This window comes from Serinus canaria, chromosome 3, assembly GCF_022539315.1.
Source record: "Serinus canaria isolate serCan28SL12 chromosome 3, serCan2020, whole genome shotgun sequence".
NCBI classification, from domain to species: Eukaryota; Metazoa; Chordata; class Aves; order Passeriformes; family Fringillidae; genus Serinus; species Serinus canaria.
Genome location: NC_066316.1, coordinates 50,493,629 through 50,515,422, shown reverse-complemented (window position 1 = coordinate 50,515,422; position 21,794 = coordinate 50,493,629). Strand labels below are relative to the sequence as shown.

Here is a 21,794-nt window from a genome sequence, read left to right as displayed (position 1 = left end):
GGTAAGAAATCAGAATTCCTTATACATGGCAATTTTCATTCCATCCTTTCAGTCATAGGAATTTGGAGTATATTTAAAATAGCACTTTTAGGTCTTAAAAAAAATGTATGCCATGTAAAAAGCTTTCTTCTCTAATACTGACCTTGTTACTAGTGTGTAACAAGCTGAAATGAAAAAAATCACTTTATTTAATCCAACTCATACATTTTGTTTGTTTGGGGTTTTTTTGTTATTTTGAATCTTATATTAAAATGTCACTTAGAAAATATATAAAATTAATTTAGATTTCTTCGGAGGCAATATTCACTACAGACTATTATCAAGGTATTCTTCCAGTGTAGATACCTCTAACTATAGCAATTTTCTTACTAATCTGTAGTATGTTTTTAGCCTGAGCACCATAAAATGGTTGAATCTGTAGACTTATGACTATAATGTTACCTAATTTACATATAATTTTCCATGTTTATATATTTTCATATAAAATATGTTTGCACACATATATTATGCGGTATCTCAGTCCTCATTTAGTAAAAAAGAGTTGCTAAAAACCTGTTGTGACTGGATCTGCAGTTAAAAATATCTGATTTGTGAATCACCTATTTTTTCCCTTCAAATGTCACTGTAATAGAGTATTCTCCTTTCAGCTGAGCAATAAGTTAGCTTTGATTCCTTTTATTGATGAGATACATAAGAGTGTACTTTCTGCTAGTGCCAGGAATGGCTTTTAATCTGCTATTTATCCTGTGAATTATGCTTTGAGTTTCTGCAGAATTCTGGTAAAAATGTTTTTTTAAACATTACTGATGTTACTTTCACAGAGTCTGTAGTGGGCTGAAAATTAATTTATTTTTACAGTTAATTAGTTGGAGCAGTCTCATATCTCAGCAGCATTTAGGAAGAGAGCAGTCATTGTTTTTTGAAACAAAAGGTAGGAAGTTATGGCAAAACTTTAGGACTTTAGATTAAGTCTATTAGACTTATATTTGTTTTTAGTGGAATTCTTGGTGTAATTGGTTTTGAGCCTTAGAAATTGATATTCATACTGTACAGTCACTTATGTAGTAAATCATTCGTTCATAATTCTGTATGCCAACACAGCACTCAGATAATTTCAAGTATCACAGCTCAGCTTAGTTTGAAAAGAGTTTATTCTTTTCTTTTTAAATATGCTGTCAGATGACAGCAGGGGTGATTAATATCCTTTCTGACATAACTGGATAGAATTCTAGAATTGGAAATATCAGGGCCTTTGGCAAATGTAGCTGTCTTAGTTGGCTGTACGAAATCAAGTTGGCTGTACGAAATTATGGATTGTAAATTTGATCTTTTACCGCTAAAAGTGGTTCTTTCATGTTAGAAGTTTTAAGTACTTGACTGACTGTGAAAAATGGCAAACATGCCTTCATCTTAGTCTAATCTTCAGTAAATGTTACTGCAGATACTGTGAAATTACAGGACAGTAAGTTGTTGGCAGTCTATGTGACTTTTCAATTGTATTTACTAGCTCTCAAAATATTAGTCCTTGCAGACAAGTTTTCTACCTGTTTGGTCATAAATATTTGCTGGTTTAGGTTAGTCCTTGTAGAATTCCTAGATGTCACATTGGAATTCTGCTGTTCTTTAAAATTAGTTTGAAGTCAGAAGTGAGTGTGGGAAAAATATGTTGGCTATCAGATTTCTCACTGGATTTCCAAAAGTAATTAATGTAAGAGTATATTTCCCTCTTATTCTCTTTCTCTTTCCTTTAGCATTTCTATTGACCATAAGGATATTCTTAAGCCAGCAATGTCATTCTTTCTAAATTAAAGTGTCAAGTTAGTGATCATGTTTATGACTTGCTTGTTTTTCCACCTGGGGTTAGTGTCTGAAGAGTTAAATTATCCCTACACTTGTTATACAAAAAATACAGCATAACTTAGGTATGTCTGACTATGTATAGGAACTGTGTTTTGAGAGGTTAAAAGACTTGGAAAAGATGACAGTCTGACCTGAATTTCTGGAATGATTGACTTCTGACGTCTAAAATGCTTCTGAAGTATGGAAACAGAGCAGTGAGTAGGCTCAGTTTTGAACATATCTTTCAACTTCAGTAATCCCAGAAAAGGATGACCAGGACTGAGCTGTGTAAAATTTAGCATTAGGTGCTGACATACTCCTGTTGCAGACGAGTAGTTGGGAATTTTGTAGAAAGGTCTGTTGTTATTGTTACAATAGTGTGAATGACTTGTTTTTTCTGATTTGAAGCATCTTAAAAGAAATTAAGACCTAATGTTAACAGTGGAGTCTCAAGTGCAGCTCTGTAATTGTGCAGTTTTTAGAACTTTAACCAAGGTTTGTTTAAACTTTGATAGACACATTGTTAAGGCTTGTTGGCCTCAGTGGGAGAAATAGAGCAGTGCAAAGCTAAGTAACTAATTAACAATGCTCAGATTGATACTCTGAGAAGAAAAAGACTGGGATGGGAAAGGAGTGTAAAGTAATTGACATAGTAGCTTCAGGTAAACTTGCATGGATGTGCTCAGGAATAACAGAAACAGACCAGAACAGTCCTATTTGCCCAGGCCATAGCATGACCACTAAATCTGGGACCAGTGAAAGCGTTAATCTTTGTTTTAAATTAGCAAAAGAACCAGAAGCTTGTGCTCATTTGGGGTTTTTTTCTCTGTTAGTATTGTTCTGGCATAATAATGGAAGGTGATGTGTGGGGAAAATGTTAAAACTGAAAAAGTAAGAAAATAATTATTAGCAAAGAATATCAATCACTGGAATGCTTCAATTATAGAGAAGGTCTGAAAAGACTGAAAATGTCTGTATAAATGCTTCTCTCTTCAGCTTTTAGTATTACGGGAAAAATATTCAACTTAATGCTGCATGGTAGGAGTATCCACAGTTAGAATATATGTGAAGTATCTCTCCAGTGCTTGCTGAAGCTAGATGCTTTCTTCATAATTATATGCAAGTAATTCCATTCATTTGTTTATGCTAAGGAAGATAAATTTTGTTTTGAAGATCGGCGGAGCTTCAGAAGTTATTTACTCACATAAGCTTCAACTATACGAACAAGCAAACTAAGGTTTGCTTGCTTAAAGTTAGGGCAAACTTGGTTAGCCTTCATAAGTATTCAGCTGGACTTTCAATTATTGCAAGAATATGACCAAGTGCCTCAAAAGATTACAGACAAATAATGTAATTCTGTGTGTGTCAGCTGGGGCTTGTTTGCCATTTCTGCTTCAGGCTTTGCTTGTCAAAAACATAAACTGCAAACCTAAAGACCAAGTTCCAGCTAGCTGATGTTGACCAGTGAGAGATAGATGCTATAAGATTCATTGCAGTTTGTTCATAAAAAATGTACTTTTTCTATTGTAAATAAAGCCTGTGAGTAAATAACTTCTGAGGCTCTGCTGAGGTGTTTGTTGGTTGTACAGTAGACATATTCAGTTTAATAAAAGAGAAAATAACTAACACAGTAACTTTTTGTTGGCTGCTGAGTGGAGTAATCACATTGTGTTACCAGACAGATAAGCAGCAGTTATTGCTCAGGAATGGGGAACTGCAGCTGAGAGCAGAGGAGGGAGGAGCTATTTAGGTTAAGCAGTAATGTAGAATTACATAGTAAGAGAACACAGGTATGTGGAATATCTCACTTTAAAAGAGCCTCTATGCATCAAAAATGAGAAATGGTTCTTGTAGTTCCCCAGGCTGTCTTTTGCTTTCAGATTTTTTTTTTAATTTCCAGTTCTTCTGGCTACTTTATTACCATTTATGCTTGTGAAGTATCTTTCTCATGAGCACCTACTGTGCTACAGAAAAAGCAGTAGAGAAGGTCTTAATGCAAGCAGAGAGCAGCTCTGCCTTGAAGTCTACCAGGTGTGACTTTTTACTTGGGAGAATGGTAGTTGCTTCTAAGTGAGTGTTCATCTGGCTATCTGTATTTCCCTTTGTTGGTGCTGCTGAACATATCAGAAGGGTGTAGAATTCTTTATTCTGCCCTGTTTTTGAGGGTGTATGACAACATTTTCTTTGAGTTGTAGTCAAGTAGGACAGTCAGTTACTCTAGATATTTGGAAAAATGGATCCTCTAAGTCAGGGTCAGTTGCATGTAGGGTGCATCTACCTTTTCTTTGTGGATTGATGAGTGGTGGTGGTTGCCATGTACTACCAAATCAGAAGAGAATTACTGACCTCTGGAGAGCCATAGAGCTCTGCATGAGAGACTCTGCAAGTCAGATTGATGTGTAGAGATTGTAACAGCTTTTGCAGAAGCTGTTAGTAAGACCACAAATTTTGGTTGCAAATGGAAAAATCAAAAAGCTACTACTGCATTAGGAAGTGTCTTTAATAAATGAAGGTGATGCACTAGGAATCTACATGCTACCAGGAACAAGAGGTGTTGCAGGCAGCTTTTGGAATGGGTCAAGTTCAGCAATTACCTAAATATAACTGTTTCAAAAAGCACTACCAATAATAAAAGTTCTGTGAGGTTTTTGTTTGTGTGTGTTGTTCAGCATATTCACTTGTTAAGAATTTATCTGTCATAAATCAGAGTTTTAAATTTCCTGTGATTTTCACTGCTTTTCTATTAGCAAAGTGAAAGCATGACTCCAGATCTGACAACCTGTACTCAGGGAGTGGGCATGCTTGTAAAACAGATCCCAAAGTACAGGGGCAGAATAATTCCTCTGAGCCCTAAAGTACTGGGTCATTTTTTGAACAGCTAGTTATTTCTGATGTGATTAATTCTGAAATTTCATTTAACTGAAACAGATGTATGTTTGACCCTGGAATGACCTGTAGAATGGGAAATCTTAGTTCTGAGTATCTATAGAGAGTTAATTGTCCAAGTGGATGAGTAGCTTTTTCTTCCCGATGGCATTTTAGCAGTCTGCTTCCACTGTGGATCTGTGCAGTGTGAAAATCAAGGGCAAAGGAGAATTAGGAGAAGCTCAGACAGTAAGAGACTCTAAATAGTTCACTGCCAGAGAGCGTGTGTTGTCTTGGAAGTCCTCCAGCAGTATTGGTTTTATTTCTTTCAAAGCCTGTGTTCTGAAGCCAGGTTTGTGGAATCGGCTGAGACGTATCTTCATGGAACAATCAGTAAAACCTTACTATTTGTTATGCAACAGAGAACAGCAGTGCCCTAAATATACTCTGTGCCTTGGAATTCTTAGTATCAACTGATTAACTATATTTACTACAATGCCTAAGTACCTAACAAGATAAATGCACATATTAGAGGTAATTTTACACTTGCTGTTCAGCAGCACATTAACATTTTCTGCTTCAAACTGACTGAATATTAAATATAGCAGTATTCATTATCCTTCATAGATGCATTTTGCAAATGATCTTTGGATAGGTGTAAGAGTGTTGAAATGTTTGCAATGTGTCAAAACATAGAATTCAAAGCAATACTTGGACTGTTTCTTTTAGTGGCATTCTTTTTTTATCTGTCTACAATTGTCTTATTATTTGTTTCCCACCTTGTGCCAAGCTTTGTGGAGCCCTGTGAAGAACGGGGTCAGAGACTTGACTTGGTTAAAAATAACTCATCAAAAGAAGGATCTTTGTCAGTTCTCTGTCTTGTTCCTGTTGCACAGTGCAGCAGCTGTTGCATCTGTGAAGCTACCTTCAAGTGATATCTTTGAAAAGAAGTTAAAAATTCTAACTAATATTAGCAGACTAATCAGTATTGCTTTATCCAGTTGACAATAGGTGAGAGACTGTAGTTGGAAAACTGTGCCAGGCTGTGGTCAGTGATTAGTGAGATAGATTGAGATAAATGAAGTGACAGGAATTGATCTAACAGCAGTTGCAGAGTAATGTGATTAGAAGATAACGAATTGGAATGACAGAAACTATTCAAGCTAGGAAAAAACAAGTGAAGGAGATTTTCATAGTTCTTCAGTGTGTAGGGATAGTCAGGGGTTTTTTTCCACTACAGTAGCAATGATGAGGAAATATTTTTTCAACTTGCATCACACATCCCTGAATTACATTAGAGATGTGGCTAATTTTTGTTGTAGCTGAGGTGAGTGGAGTACATGACTTCAGGACACCATCGTTGTAGGACAGTGTGTTCTAGAAACCAATTTGAGGTTGTATTCCAATACAGTTTTAAGTTGGAAAACATTCTCTCATGTGTTTTCAGTTTGAAAACTCATCAATGAACTACAGTGTATGGGATACAGAAATAACATTGTTGATATGATACATTATTAAGTTTTAAAGTGAATTAAAATCAGTCCACAATTTTTTTATTAAATTAATTAAATCAGTCCACATTTTTATTAACTAGCAAAACTGAAGCAAGATATATTTATTTTTTTATCTTTTTTTGTATCTTAAGTAAACAACTTTTTCTAAAGTGTAATGCTTGTTTTTCATTTAAAGGTTGTTAATATGCGCAGTAAAAATCATTTTATAAATACTGAAGCACAAGTATGTTCATATGGTTTGGTTTAACTCAATTTGTATCAAAAATATATTGTATAATGAATGTGAGAACTTATTTTGTATTTCTGGTGCATGGTTTACATGGAATTGTTCATGGTCTTTGTTAAATTCAAACATAAGAGAAAACTTTGTTACTGTAAAGGTGATCACTCAAGGAGGTTGTCTAGAGAGGTTGTTGAGTTTCCCTGCTTGGATATATATACTCAAAATCCCAACTGGACACAGTCCAAAGCAACCTCCTGAGCCTGCTTTGAGCAGGGGTAGTGAAGCAAGTGATCTCCAGACAACCTTTTCAAGTTCAACTGTTGTGTGATTCTGTGTAGGGTTTCTTTCTGTTTAACAATTTTCATGTTTATATTCTTGGTGTAAGACTTCTTTTTAATCAACAATGTCCTAGTTTGGATGAGATGATACAAAAGGCCCTCCTCTGAGTTTGTTCACTCCCCCTCCCATCAGCACACAGCATGTCTGTTTTAGCTTCCAGCCAGCTAAAGTTGTCTTCAGGTCTTGCCTCTTGCCACCCCCCTGGTATGGAACAGTAGGTACTTAAGTAACTCTCTCCAAGCAGATGAAATATTTTTATCTTTACTGTGTAGGTGGCATGTATGTTGCTTCATTTATTGTTTTAGCATTGAAGTCATCCCTGTTTAAATACTGTTTTACTTCTGCATGAATAATATTTACAGATAATGGGCTTCATTTGCCTTGTAGAAGAACCTGGGGGCAGGGAGACTGTGAGATTCTGGAAGACACTCCCAGAGAGATTTCATGAGTTCTGGGAAGTGTGTTTCACTGCATTTGATAGAGAAATTATTTGTTCCACTTCACCTGGAATTTGTAAAGGTTCACAAATCTCTTGAAGTTCAGGGGCCATTTATTTGAAACCTATAAGGGTTCTAGAAGGTATCTGCTTGAAACAGTGCCCTTTGACAACATACTGCTTTCCAGCCATGTCTGGTTTCTGCCAACTCCTGGTATTTCTGATGCTGTTGTTACTTTTTTGTGGTATCATGACTGAGCATGCAATTTAGTAATTCACAGCTACTGTACAGAGGTGTGGTTTTGTGAGTTTTTTGTTTGTTTGGGGGGGGGTTCTGGTGTTTTTTTATCGAGGGCTTTCAAAATTCTGGAGCTTTACTGAGTTGTTTGCCTTACTCAAGTAAATTACAGTAGTATGACCTCAGGTTCTTCATATCTAAGGAGATTAAAACAATTGTGAAGCATTTTGTCTTGAAGGTGGCTCTGCATTCCTTGAAGAGTTTAGGGAAATTCCTTATCCTCTCTCTTCTTAAGCAGATGAAAGCCCTAAATCTCAGAGAAGCAGTTATTTGATAATTTATTATTATTCCTCCATTCAGTGTAACTTATTACCTGTTTCTTGTTTAAATCCTGCTTCAGGGAATTTCCAGGTACGCTGTTTTGAGTATGTTTGGGCATGATGTCACTCAGCAGAGGAGTTCCCACTAGGTGCTTGCATCTAATGATTTTACTCAACCTTCAGTCATGTTTCTAATGAGGTTATATTCTGTATTTGAAACAGAGGACTCCTTTAGCTAGCTCTGAGTGGATTTGACACCTCTCGTTTAGCAGCAGCAGAGCATTCTTTTTTTGGGGGGGGGGGGGGGAAGACAGGGTGGTTTTTGTTTTGGGTATTGTTTTTTTTGGTTTTTTTTGGTGGTTTTTTTTTTTTTTTTTTTTTTTTTTTTTTTGTATCCTTAGCTTTTTGCTTTTCTTGATACTTATATCTGGTGTATTTATATATATTTACTTTGAATCCATGCTTGCTTTTCCTTTCTCATACTTACCTGTCAAAGTAGCTTAGTTACTAATTCAGTTTTTAACTGAAGTTTTTTTTCTATCTGGCAGTACTGACAACAAAAGACAGTTTGTAGTTCAGCTGTGACTTTGAAATTGCACAAAGCCATTACTGCCTAATGATTCCATAAGCTCAAAATGCCTCTCTCATTGCTTCTTTTCATAAGACTCGTGAGAGTCTGGTTTACTCATCTGTTGGTGCTAGGCCACTGAATCCACAAGCTTTTTCTATTTTGCTTCTAGTCAAGTATGTGGATGTTCCATCAGTCTTCCAGCATACAGCGCTTTAAAAAAGAATTGCTTTTGCTATCACATTGGTTTTGATTCCTAGCTGTCTCTTGAATCTCCGCTCCTTTAGCTCTGCTAGTTATTTAAACTCAGGATAATTATTTTTGGCATTAGGTTGAGTAAAGGTTTAGATGTCAATGGCTCAGTTTTTATTTGAATTGTCATCTGTCACTGACAGTTACACTGTGACTTCTTTCCTGGTGGAACTTTCTGTAGTCCAACCAACCTGTTGAAATTAGTGTGTGATCCCCTGATTTCTCTCCAGACATCATGCTGCAGAAATACTGCAGTGGGAAAATACATACAACATAGGAGCTGTGGGACAATGTGTGAAGTGTGATGCAGACACAGACAACTGAATTATTGCAGTATTTTTTTGTCCAGCAAGGTTTGAGCTGCATGTACCTAAACCTGCTGATCCTCTTGTGACTTTTTTGGAATTAAGTGTCAACTTCCTGCACCTTCCTGTGATGGGTTTTATAGCAGCTAATTTTCATGAGGTTCCAGAATCCTAGTGCATGGCAAGGAGATAACTAAGTGGTTTTTTGCTGAACTGCATCTGGCTCAGTTAGAGTTGATAAACTCATCTGATTCATTGGATAGAGTTACTGAAGTCTGTTTTCTGATCTAGTGGTGCTGAAGCACACAGGCTTTGTGCATTGGGTGGCTCAGTTATTGCTATGTGAAACTTCATTTCTTCAGCTGGAACTTGCCTGCAACTAGGGCTCCTCTGCACTGTGTCCTCTGAAAGCTGGGAAACCTTTCAGGTCAGCTTTCTGTAAGTTCACTAATAGTACATCCCAGTAGTTAGGAAAATGAGCAGATGTGACAAGATACCAGGTTTGCCAATAAGGGAACATGACTGAGCTCATGTGGGAAGGGTGAGGACAAAATTAATGCTCATGGATGTAAATTAGTCTGAGATTCTTTGCACTGATGGTAACAGGCAAAGTCTCATGGACTTCTGTGCCTGAGATGAGATTGAAGGAGAGAAACTAGTAGTATTACAAAAAAGATGATGGGTCTCTAGAGAAATGTCAAGTCCATGGGATTAGATGGGATCCTTCTGAGCATGTTGAGCTAGCTAATGTTGTTGCAAGCCATATTTCTCTTTGAATACTTGTGGAGATCTGGGTTGTGTCTCAGTGACTGGAGAAAGATGTTACAGGCATCTTCAGGAATGTAAAGGAAGATTTATTTGGGGAACTGCATGCTGGTCAGTTGCAGTTTGGTCCCTGAGGAATTGTGGAGCCAGTCTGTTTAGAAGCCATTTCTAGGCATATGAAGGTGAAAACAGTAATTAGGATTACCAAGAGTACTTGTCCACCAGGTTGTCTGGAACTGTGGTTGAGGAAATAGAAGCAGTGATGCCATCTACGTTGACTTCAACAAGTGTTTCACTGTGGTATTCCAAGAGCATCTTTGTGTCTCATTTGGAACATTGCAGTCTAGATGAGACTGCTCAGTAGATAAAAAGGCAGCCTGGATCATTTAGCTCTGAGAGTCTGATTAGGAGTGTGTCGTGTTTAGTAGCTTATCAGTGACCTGGCACAAGCTGGAATGCCCTTCAGTAAGATTGCAGGTCATCATTGTGGAGTGGGATGCACACAGTATGTTTGAAAACATGGCATGCTACTCTGAAATGTATGAAATCTGTATAGCTGTTGTGTTTAAAATTTCTTTCTATGAGTAACTGTGTTTCATTTCAGATTATGGAGCTCTGTGGTGCAACAAGACTTGGCTATTTTGGAAGAAGTCAATTTTACATTGCTTTGAAACTTGTTGCTGTGGCCCAATCTGGTCTCCCTCTAAGAGTGGAAAGCTTAAATACAGGTAAACCACAGGATCCATCAGGGGAGTGGGGATTGAGTTGCTGAGTGCAATTATTGGTAGTTGGCTCACATATTCTTACAGAGTACCCTTGTAAATTAGTGGGATATGTCTTTATCTGTATTGCTAATTTAAAAATGTGGAGAAACTGAAAGAGTGTGTTCTTACTGTGCAGTAAATACAAGTTGAAATACCTTACTCTTTGAATAAGTATTGCATTCACCATGGGAAGAATGAACAACTTGTACCTTGCTACGTAGGAGCAAGTTAATTCTATAGATTACTGATGTGAGACATTGTGTGCCATGTCCTCTGAGTGAAGTACTAAGAGGAGTAATGTAAACTGGAAGGAGAAGAAGAATGCAGCATTTGCAGGCTTTTGTAGCTGCTGGGTTTCCAAAGCCTTTATTGTGACAGATGGAAGGTTATCTTTTCTAACATTACATTTCTTTGTACTTGGTTTGACAGTTTTTTCCCTTCTAAGAGCCAATATGAAGATTAGGTTAAGATTTTTTCCTAGTGAAAAACATGACCTGTAAAGGATATTTGAAGTCTATTGTCAGCCAAATCACCTGTTACCCTATTTTTAAAGGTCTTCAAAGGTCAGCTGTGGTGCGGGTGGTAAAATAGGTGAAACAGGAGGAAGGCTTACTTTAGAAAGATGGTTTAGAGCTGCAGGAAGAGCTTTGATGTGAGGCTCTCCTGTAGCCTTCTGAAGGAGATAAGTGGATCCATGTCCTTGTTGTTCTGTAAGATGAAAAGAGACTTAGGAGGATGAAGTAATGAGTTTTAAGGCACTATAGCCCGTGCATTATCGTACACAACTCACAAGCTAAAAATATCTTTGGAGCATGGTTTTGCCTTAGTGACTTTCCTAATAGATTTCATCTCTGTAGAATAATGCTATGATTTTTATATGCTGGTAAATAAAAGAAGTCTTAGGAGGTTTTTATGCCTAAAGAATATAGATTAAACAGCAATTAAGGAGACTGTTAAAAACAGTCTGATATGACAAGTATTTGACAAAGCTATATAAAAAAAGAAATGAATCACTGTGTATACTTTCACAGTTATGTTTATTCTAGGCTCATACAAACTGTTTATACTGATATCATTGGGTATTGTAGCTTTTTGGAAAAGTGCATTGTTTTAGTCAACATTTGCTAGTATTCAAGCCCCTTTCTGTTTATAAGCCACTGTGTGTTTATAAACACAGAGTTTTCCTGATGTGTTCCCTAATCTAAAGCCTTTGCAAGTTGTAGCAGAATGCCATAAATTCAGAAAGCTGGAAACAGAACCTTCAACTCTTAATACTGATAAAACTGGAACTTGATCAAACAATTGTGGAATTTCTCATAAAATTCCTGTTGGAGAAGGGAAAGACAAATCTGTATGTAGGCTTTTTACAGGGATTTTGTAATCTTGGTTTTATTTTAATGTAAGGTACCTTAGCTGGAAGGAGCTTTTCTATTTAAAAAAAAAAAGAGAAATCACAAGAATTTTGAAGGAAATAATTAAAGTACAGAGTTAATTTCAAAATATAAAATATGTTGCTAAAAAGTTAACAGTGATTGGAACTTTAATTTCACATTGATAATTTTCTTGATTAATGACAATCTTAGAAATTCTTGTAATGATTTCTGAACTTCTAGGAATAAGTTTCTGTAAATGGTTCCAAGGCTACAAAATAAACCAAGTACGATAGAGAGAACATTTATTTTTACCCTAACTGTTTTTAGCTATGGTCTGTTGCCTTGGTTGCAGTGGTTCCAGTCCTATCTATGAATTTCCTGCTTCTAGAATGATTCAAGCATTGTTGTAACAGCTAACTCAACAACTAAAATGCAGGCTGAAATAATGATTCTGAGCTTTGCTAACTTAGTTCTGCACATTCCATCTCCAAGATGTCTTGAAGACAAAGTGTTAAGGCCATCCCAAACTAAGCTGTATACTCTTTGTCTCTTCAGACATTTTAAATTAGTTGAAGCTTATATTTTTGGACATCTACTTTTTAGCTCTCAATTTTATGCGTGTTTCATTGATTTTTTTAAATTTTCTTCCTTCTTTAGCATGGGAATTTCCTTCACCTTCCTACTTTTTCCTTTTGTTTTTTTGTGTGTGTCTTGTCAGTAGACAAGGAATTTGCTTTATCTGAATTGCTGAGTGGAAGCTCAGTCAAATGTTAAATGCTAAGTCTAACCTAAGTGTGGTCCAACTGATTCTTAAGTACTCTTTTGATTACTCAGATGGGCAGTAGAGTAAGAATACTGGCATTAGTTATTATGCTACAAGCCTCCAAAGCTGTTGTTCCTTTGTCCCAGAAAATTTTCCTTCCAGGAAGCTAAAAAATGAGACTTGAATAAGCAGTGTCTATTTCAAAGCAATATTTATTTTTTAAGTATGGAATGCAGGTTTTGATGGAAAAAAATATTAGGATATGGGCATGAAGAGTACAGAGAACTCTTTTAATATACTCAATATCAAGGGTTAGTTCCATTCATGACAGTTCTCACATCTATAATTGAGGGATTTCTGAATGGTAACAAATGTTGTAGTGTTGAAATTAGATTTTTCTGCTGTTACTGGAAAAAGTCAGAGAGGATAGAGGTAAAAATAGCAGGTTAGTCATGTAGGAACTTAGTACAGCGAAACAAACCTATATTTATCTAGTCTTGCTTTTAAAGAAGATAGTAGAATATTTTGTGTTTCTTTTGAGTTCTCTATTATTTTGTGACTTGTGCTGGCACAGCCAATTGCACAGACTTCCCGTGTCAGTTGGATCATCTGGTGTCTGTATTCTCCTGGTTTTGCAGACATACACATTTTCACTTGTATGCAATGGCTTTTTTCACTTTTTGGCTGGCCGTGGTTTGCTGTTTAGTTGTGTTACTTTCCTGCTGCAGCATGGGGTACAATGCTCATGTAATAAACAGTATGCAATTTCATCTTGTATTTTAATGTAGTTGTAGTACCACTGACTCATTCGCAGTACCAGAAGTAATTTACGTAAGCAGTCAGCAAGAGAAATTAAATTTGAGCCATGCTTGTAATTTTGTGTTGGAGACATAATTTCCAAATAAGCTGTACAGCAAATTCACAATTTAGGTTTATTCAAAGTGGAACACTAAGAAGATTGCAGTTGGGAGAAAAATGGTAGAGGTTTTGCAGTGGGAAATTGAAGGTTTACATAGTCTCATTTCTGTGTTGGGCTGCTCTGAACCATGGTACATTAAGCTAATGGGTTTCCTAGCATTTTGTAGAAACTTTGTATTTTAGTTGTTCATATCGAATGAGGTGACATTGGAATATTTCCAGTTGTATTTCCAGTATTCCAAATGAGCTAATTTAGCTTTTGTTGTAGAAAAGTATGCATAGATGTGTTTAAGCAATAGTCACACTCTTGGTACGGCTAGATTATATTATCTTTTGTAAATATGAACATGACATTAGCTTACCAAAAGATAATGCTGAGTAGGCTGCAGTATTTTAGCATTTGTTTTGCTGGTGAAACATTCTATATGAAGACCCTAGTTCTTGATATGTGCTAGAAATAGTAGAAAAATTTTGAAAATCATGCTTCAGTACTGAAATGTTGACAAATCTAACAAAAAATGAGCTAAATCCAGGTTATGTGGTTGCTGCTGCATTTAATGCACAGTTGTGATGCAAAGCTATGATGGAGCAATATGAAGTCATCTTTGTGTACCAAAGTCAGGACTTGGGTAGCAGAATCATGAAGTCTAATGCAGAATAGGTATTTGCTTTTTCCAGCTGCCAAGTGTTGGCTTGACTATAGCAGCAGTCTCAGTGTGTAAGGAATTGAGTCACATGAGAAATTTTATCTTCAAAATAGAACAGTGTTTTTATTTTTAATCATCATATTTATGTATAGTGAATGTCCTGCTTTGTGTTTTTTTAACAGTAAAGGACCTCCCTCTTCCCAGATTTGTTGTGTCAAAGAATGAACAAGAGTCGAGACACACAGCCTTGTATTCCTCAGATGCTGATAACCCAGCTTCTTATTCAGGTGTGATTCCTCCTCCTCCACCTGGCAGGATACAAGTCAAAAAAGGCTCTGTGAGCCATGATGCTGTTCAGCAGCGTACATCAACTGATCAACAGGTAAATTAACTTAAAAGATTAAGTGGGATTTTTAATCACTATTTTGCTGTGTAGATGTCAATTTGATAGGGTTTCTAAGCTAGGTTACTTTCAAAATAATTTCTTAAGAAAATTATATATATTACACGAAGACCATCTCTGCCTCTGAAATACTTGCATGTAAGGAGACATTTATTATGAGGTCTTAATATCTATTTTTAAAATATTGGCAGTAATGGACAAAGAATTAAAACAGAAAAGAAATTGAGTGTGTGAGTTAGGATGGCAAATATATAGTTGTAGTCATTATGGTATTAATAGCTTGTTTATTAAATTGTTCCCATCAGTTTCCTGGTCATTGGAACAGTGGAACTGAGTGCCATGGAAGACTGAACTTCTAGTCCTTCAACATGCTCCAATACATGCAAATCTGAAATACTGTATTTAGAAAAAAAGTTCTCTGAATTTTCGCAGTTGCTTTTCTCTGCCTCACATTTTGTTGTTCAGTGGTTTAACTGTTAAGGAGAAACAATGAGAACGAGAAAAACAGACCACAGTTTTCAAATAGCTTTTTCTTATGTTTTAATAATGAGAAAACTGATTACTTTTTGTTCACCGGTTCTTTCATCTTCAGTGACAAGATGTCTGAATTAATGAAAACTGTAAAAACTTACAGCTCCGTGCCTTCTCATACACAGTTCCTTGGGTTTACAGTCTCGACGCTCTTTGTCCATGGAGAATCCTTTCTGATTGTCTTTTTTACAAACAAGAGCTGAGTACAAATGCTAAATTTTGCTGGGTATATATATTGAATTACCTGTTTTCTTCCCCATGGTGTACTTTTTTCCTGGGCTTATTTTGTTAAGAATTGAAGAACTTGCAAATGTCCCGTAGTCTCTGTGGGAATCAAGGAATCACTCATAAACATTTATTAGTCTCTATGGAAATAGCCCTGACTGATCCAATATAAAGAAAAAGTGAATTAGTAGAGGAAATCCATAATCAGTGTTTGGCTGTCATTTCCTTTCTTTCACAGAGAAGATGGGGAGTACAATGAAAAAAGAGCTACCATTAGGTCTCAAGATAGCTTTTTGCTGTCCGGTTTTGGTTAGGTGTGTTTGAGAGAGCTACCAAGCACTTTGCCCATTGCAAATTTCCTAAGTCTGATTGTGAGGTTTCGGTTGGATTGAAACTGTGTTTTACATGCTTCCGTCATGATGTTGAGTTTATTTAGTGAACAGTTGTAATTTGGTACAGGAATCTGTAGTGTCATAATGTTAAATAACAAAAAGCGAAGTAAATCTGGTGTTTGAGGTCTTCAAGTTCAGAATAGAGAAGCCCCGTATTCACAAAAGTGTATGTGCATCCCAATTTAATTTCTCTGTTTTGGCTGATAAAAGCAACTTGGTATCTCTTTTTTACAAGAGTCTGTCTGGGATCTTCAGAATAAAGAAACTCTGTATCTAAGTTCTTGGAGTAATCTGGCCCAGAAAGCCGGCTTGGAACAAATGTAGCAGACAGTACAAATTTAGTACAGCAGTTTTAAGTTTCACAGTCTAGAACATCGGGGAACTGTTGTCTAATTGTGCACCCTGTTGTAAAGCAGAACAATCTATGTCTAGTGCTCATTTCTGTACAATGAGCCCACTCAAGCAGCCCTATTGTCCCAATCTAATACTTAGTGATTCAGCTACCAGGTTAGAAATAAACTGAGAAAGGAGCTTAAGCCCAGGTTTCTCACTTAACCATTTAAATACTCGAATTGGTTTGTTTTATAAAAGATGGGTACTGCTTTATCCATGTTTTCATGGAAATTGCTGATTTAGTTGTCTTGACCTGGAGATACCATTCAGATTTATAAAATCATTCAAATTTATAAAAGGAGTTTAAGATTCAAACATTCAAATTTATAAAAGGAGTTTCAGATTCTGAATTATCATGCCACCTTTTTGACCGATAAGTACTTGAAGAGATGAAGTCTGACAGGTAAATCACAATGTGTCATCTTTCTGGGATCACTCTTCTTTCTGGAGGAGTGTGTCAGTTAAGCTTGGATATTTCACTCATGGAGTTTATCATGTACTTGTTAGATTCCTCATTAGCAAATTTGGGGGTTTGTTTTTTCTTCAAACCGTTTGTGGCTTTGAGAATGTGACCAGCACTTGAAAGTACATTTGTGTCTTAAAATGCTATGGCTGGAATATTTTTTGTATGGCATCATAAGGTATCTTCATCTTTAAAAACTGGTTCATTTAGATGCAGCTTTCTGTACAGGTGAGATTTGTCATGCATAGTATGATATCTTATAATCACAAATAATTTATGTAAAAGAACTTTACGGAGTATGTTGTCTACTGAAATGTTTTAGGTAAAACTATTTCTTTTTCAATGCATTATTTCAGCAGTTCCCTCAATGAACTTTACTTAGAGGCAGGGAATCAGGAAATAGCAGTTAGGTTGTGTTTCCAAGGAGTAGCTAAAATGATTTTGTAATTTATAAATATAGCACTAGGCAGAAGTCTGTCTTTTTAACATTGTTAGAAGGTGACTGAAGTCATGCTCAGCTGTCATGGAAGCTGCAGAACTGATTTTAGGAGTCTAGCTGAGTAATGAAAGATGCCATCACTCACTGGATAGCATGTTAACTACACATCCTAGTGGAGATAAAACACTGGGTGAATTTTTTAATTTTTTTTTTTCCCTTCTGACAGAATTCCTTTTTCCTGTAACATAGAGGCTAAGTAGATTTGAGCACTTTTGCTGACAATGTGACATCATCTATACAAGCACTTTGGTGACATAGGTATGCTACCACAGTAGCATCTACATATCTCTACCTTGATAGTAGCAGCTATGTTACTAAAAATGTTAGTGTACTGAAAACTTTCATAGAAGAGCTGCAGTGTTGAGATTAGGAGGAATTTTATATCTTCTGAAGGTAGCTTACGAGTGACTAAATGTTCTCAGTGTTGGAGACGTTTTGTGTTTTGCTGTTAAAGCCAGGAACCAAATACCTTTTTCAGGTTTTTTTTAGTATGGTCTGATGTTGATCAGGTACTGCTTTAGGAGACTTTTACCCCTTTTCCAGGAAAGGGGGTATTTAGCTTCAATAGAACGCTTACAGGCTGAAACTTGCTATACTCCTGTGAAAATAAAAAGTAAAGCTGAAGGTACTCCTCTGCCTATGGGTTCATTAAGCATATTACTGGCACTCCAGATCATATTGATTTAGTGCTATGTCAATGGAGCCTTAGGAGGAGAAGCTCAAATTTGGTGGTACCCATAGCAGACAGAATCTGATAATTTCAATTCTTTCAACTGTATGAGAACCAGTGTGATTTTATTTTAAGGTTCCGCTAGTAGTTCTGGTAGCTTGTTTCTGTGCACTTCTGTTTTGTAGATTGAATAGGTAATTACAGATAAAATATACCTGGTGTACAAGCATGGAACTGGAAAAGATCTCATATATCATTTTATTATTATAAGAATTTTTTTTAAAAATTCTTATAATAATAAGAATTATTATAAGAGGGGTTTTCTCTTGAAACTGCAAAGCCTTTCATTCCACACTGGCTTTGTTGGGGAAAGCTGTTCCAGGACCTTAGTAGGAATATTCATGGGAATATGGTGGGAATTCCCACTTAACTCAGCCTGTTCATTTAACAACTTTGTCATTAGTATTTGCTGCAGGGCCCTACCAGTATTTACTGGAAAACTATTGCATTCCACTTTAGCTCTGTTTTGCTTGACAAAACAATCCACAGTCTCAGTTTCATTTCATAAAGTCATTACCAGTAATCCTTAATCCTTCTCTGCCTGTGATCCAATTTGAATTTGCATTTATTGAAAATATTTTACAACATTTGTATTTCTTGTTCCAAGTGATATTTGACCAGTATTAATACTATTTGGTAGGGTTCTTTGCTTGATATGTCTCACCTCCTATACCTTGGCAGCTGTGAATAAAGCAAATCTGTCATACTTGACATACTTTAGAGGTCTGATCCGTGACCTATGCACCCAGTCTTCTCTTTATGGCCTTTAGTAGTGACATTCATTATGCAAGAAAAACTGTATTTTATGTTTTAAAATTTGATAGCTGACTGTTCCCTATGTCCTGAAAGGGATCCATCTGTCTGCTGCCTTACATTTGTTGTTACAATTTGTAAGCATGCTATGTAGTGTGCATAATCGAGTCCCTAAAATATCAAATTAGGTTATTGTCCAAATCAGTCATTCAAGAGAATTATTGGAAACTTCCCTTCATCTTGTAATTTCCATTCTTCTACAATCCAGCTTTGCCCCTTCTATAGCCAGTTCTTCTACACCTTAGATCCTTGTATTAACCTCCACTTTGTTGGAACTATCTTGTATGACACCCTGCTGAGGTAATGCTCAGCTTCAGGTTAAATGTAGTGCAGTTCCTTTGTTGAGGAAAATGCAAAAACACCAGGATCATTTCTCATGCTATGATTGATCCCTTTTTCATTTGTCTCTGGTTTAATTATTATTTTCCTCAATCGGCTGAACCACACATCCTATCTTAGAAACTGTATAGTGCTGCAAGTGGAGAAGTTCTCATTGAACCTTGGGCTGTTGTGTTCTTTGGTGTGAAGGCCAGTTGGCTAAAAATACCTGGGTTCTACAGTGCAATTGCCATCTCTAAATAAATCTTTTTTCATGATGAATCTCGTGACTTAACTCATAAGCAGGCTGGGTGGTGTCAGGGCCTGGATTACAACACCTTTAAAACTATTCTTGAGATATCATGTCTGGCTTTGTTGCCTCTGGAATTCTCGTTAGGCAGTTTTCTTCTGGCCTGAAGTGAACAACCCAGGAAAAGGTTTATAATCTCATTTGTCTCACGTATGCTTATAGTGCCCTTGTGAGGCTGAGATCCCTCTGGACAGTATTGTCCCTTTAGCACATTATTGTGCTGCCTTAAGCCAGTTTATTTGACTTATGTTCACTAAGGCTCTTTCTTTAGTCATATATCACCTTTTTTAATTAACATGCTATTTTTAGTGACCTTTTGTCAGTTCAAAAATATCCAAGTTGCAAGTACTTTAGGTCTCAGTTTTGTAATTCCAGTCTGACAAAAATGCTTTTTTACAGTGTTTAAAAACATGACTTTTTTTTTCTTAATTAAGATGTGCTACTTAATTTTTGCCTGGTAGCCATAACATTTTTTTTATTAGTTATCGACAAAGATGTCCTCATTAGTTTGATTTGACATGAAAATGTTAACCATTTATGTCAACATGCTTTTATTAAGATATTTTCTGGAATCATTAAAATCAGATAAAATAAGTGGCTTAACATAGTAAAATACAGAATGTTGTAATTGCTTTGATTTTTATTAAGATTTGTCGAGAGGGAAAATGAAAGGTAGTAGTTCAAATGTAATTGCATTGAAAATACTAAAAAAATTATAAGAATAAGATTTTAATAGAAGCTGATCTAATAAACATCTACTACAGTCTGCAGACACTGAGTAAAATTGAGCTACCAGTAAGCTAAATAATGCAAACTGTTCTTATATGCTACCATTTGGGAGAGCAGATAAGTAAGGTTCTGTATCCTAATTATCTTTTAAAAATCTGATTCTGGATTTTTCAAACTTTGAAAATTAATTTCTTTTATTAGTACATTGACAGGTGAAAGCAAAGAACCCTACTTGCTCAGTTCCAACAAATGCTTTCATAAACTCTCAAAACACTCTCACTTTATGCAAATGTGCATTGCAGCTGAGAATGAAGTTGGTTCTGATAAAACTACTCTGACTCTTTAGTAAAAATGTGACGCTCAAGACAAAACTGAAGTGGAAACTGTACAATAAACCATGTTTTCTAGGTAAAACTGAAAACCTTTTATCCAGTGTAAAAGCAGATAAATAGTTAATAACCTATATGCAAGGGGTAACCTGTATATAATTGCATTTTCAGTAAATCTCTACTCGCTGTGTTTCCCCATGACTGCTTTAGAATGGGAGTCAGTATTTCTACTGTCCTGCCTCCTCCCCAGCCTTTTTTGGCTTTCATCTTCTTTACACTTGCATCAAGCCATCAGCATTTTGGCCAAGACATTTGCTATATATGCACATATTTGTGTGTGTGTATAAAAATATGTTTAAAAAAACCAACTAAAGGTATTAGCTCTCTTAAGATTCTAGTTAGCTAGGTGAATGAATGCCATGAGTGGTATTTGTGGGTGACCGGATCGTGCAATGGAAAGATGGTGCCAGAGCAATGCTGTCTAAATTTGGTTTAAACTGATTTGGGAATGTGTGCCCATTGACAGAACAGCTAAAAATGTGGATTGTCCACCTTCCAGAAGTTTGGCATCAGAGCTGGTGACGTGCTTTTGCTGTTTAATTGCTTTGGAGTCTATAAGCTCCAAATCAATTTGGGAAATGTGTACATATTCAGAATTCTGATATAATGTTGTTTTGTATGCTGAGGACCAAGTTAATTATTTCCTATGTTTGTGCTGCTGATGATTTGATTACTGTCACTACATGCTTTACAGAGTCGCATGAACCACATGTATAGTAAAGATTTAGAAGAATTAAAATTGGGGATCATATTTACAATAAGACCAGCTGTTAGGCAGAGGCTTACTGAAGAGTCACAGTTCTCTGCCTAGGGCAGGGCTGCTTCATGATGACTGTGTGTCAAGTTTTAATGTTCACATGCAGTTACTGGAAGTAGTGAGTCGTTTCCTCTAGGTAGTCTATCAAACATTTGTCTGCCTCAGGTTTTCTTCTGTGTCTTTCTGGACCATCTGATTTGTAAGAGTACTGGATTAAATGAATAACATCTGTGTCCAAGCATAGCTTTCTCTACATTTACTCCATGATGTTTTGTCTAAAAAATTTCAAATGTCCCTCAAATCTTGTTTGATAAAAGATGGCTTGTATAAAAGCTAATGGAAGAGGGAGCTTTTCATTGATTTAAGTGATGCAGTGTCATGTTCCACCTATCACCTGTTGCGCAGTAGCCTTTCAACCTCAGCTCCGTTTTCCAGCCTGCAAAGTGGCACTTTGGAAACCCTGGCTCCTTCTCCTCTTGCCCCCATATACCACTGAGGATAAGAATGTCCTGCTATTGAAAATAAATCTGTTGACTAGATACAACAAGGAGAAATCTTCAGGCAAATTTCAGAAAGGCATGTAGCTGCAACAAAAAAAAGTATATTGAGTTGCTGGAGGTGCTGTGGAGGAACAGTAACAGGGACTGTGCAGTCAGCTGATCCCTCAGTTAAAAGCTGAAGTGAATTAGTATTGCTCCCAGCCATTTTGTAAC

The 21,794-nt window shown here is 36.4% G+C and overlaps 1 protein-coding gene across 11 annotated transcripts in view; it reads left to right on the top strand.

Annotated features, from left to right (window-relative positions):
• The window catches only part of REPS1 (RALBP1 associated Eps domain containing 1), a 63,860-nt gene that overhangs the window by 5,399 nt on the left and 36,667 nt on the right, over positions 1-21,794 (top strand). For all 11 annotated transcript variants that reach the window (XM_030236298.2, XM_030236293.2, XM_030236292.2 and 8 more), the window contains exons 2-3: positions 10,269-10,392; positions 14,312-14,511. In XM_030236298.2, coding sequence (XP_030092158.1) covers positions 10,269-10,392; positions 14,312-14,511 — 324 coding nt within the window. The remainder of the gene's footprint in view (positions 1-10,268; positions 10,393-14,311; positions 14,512-21,794) is intronic.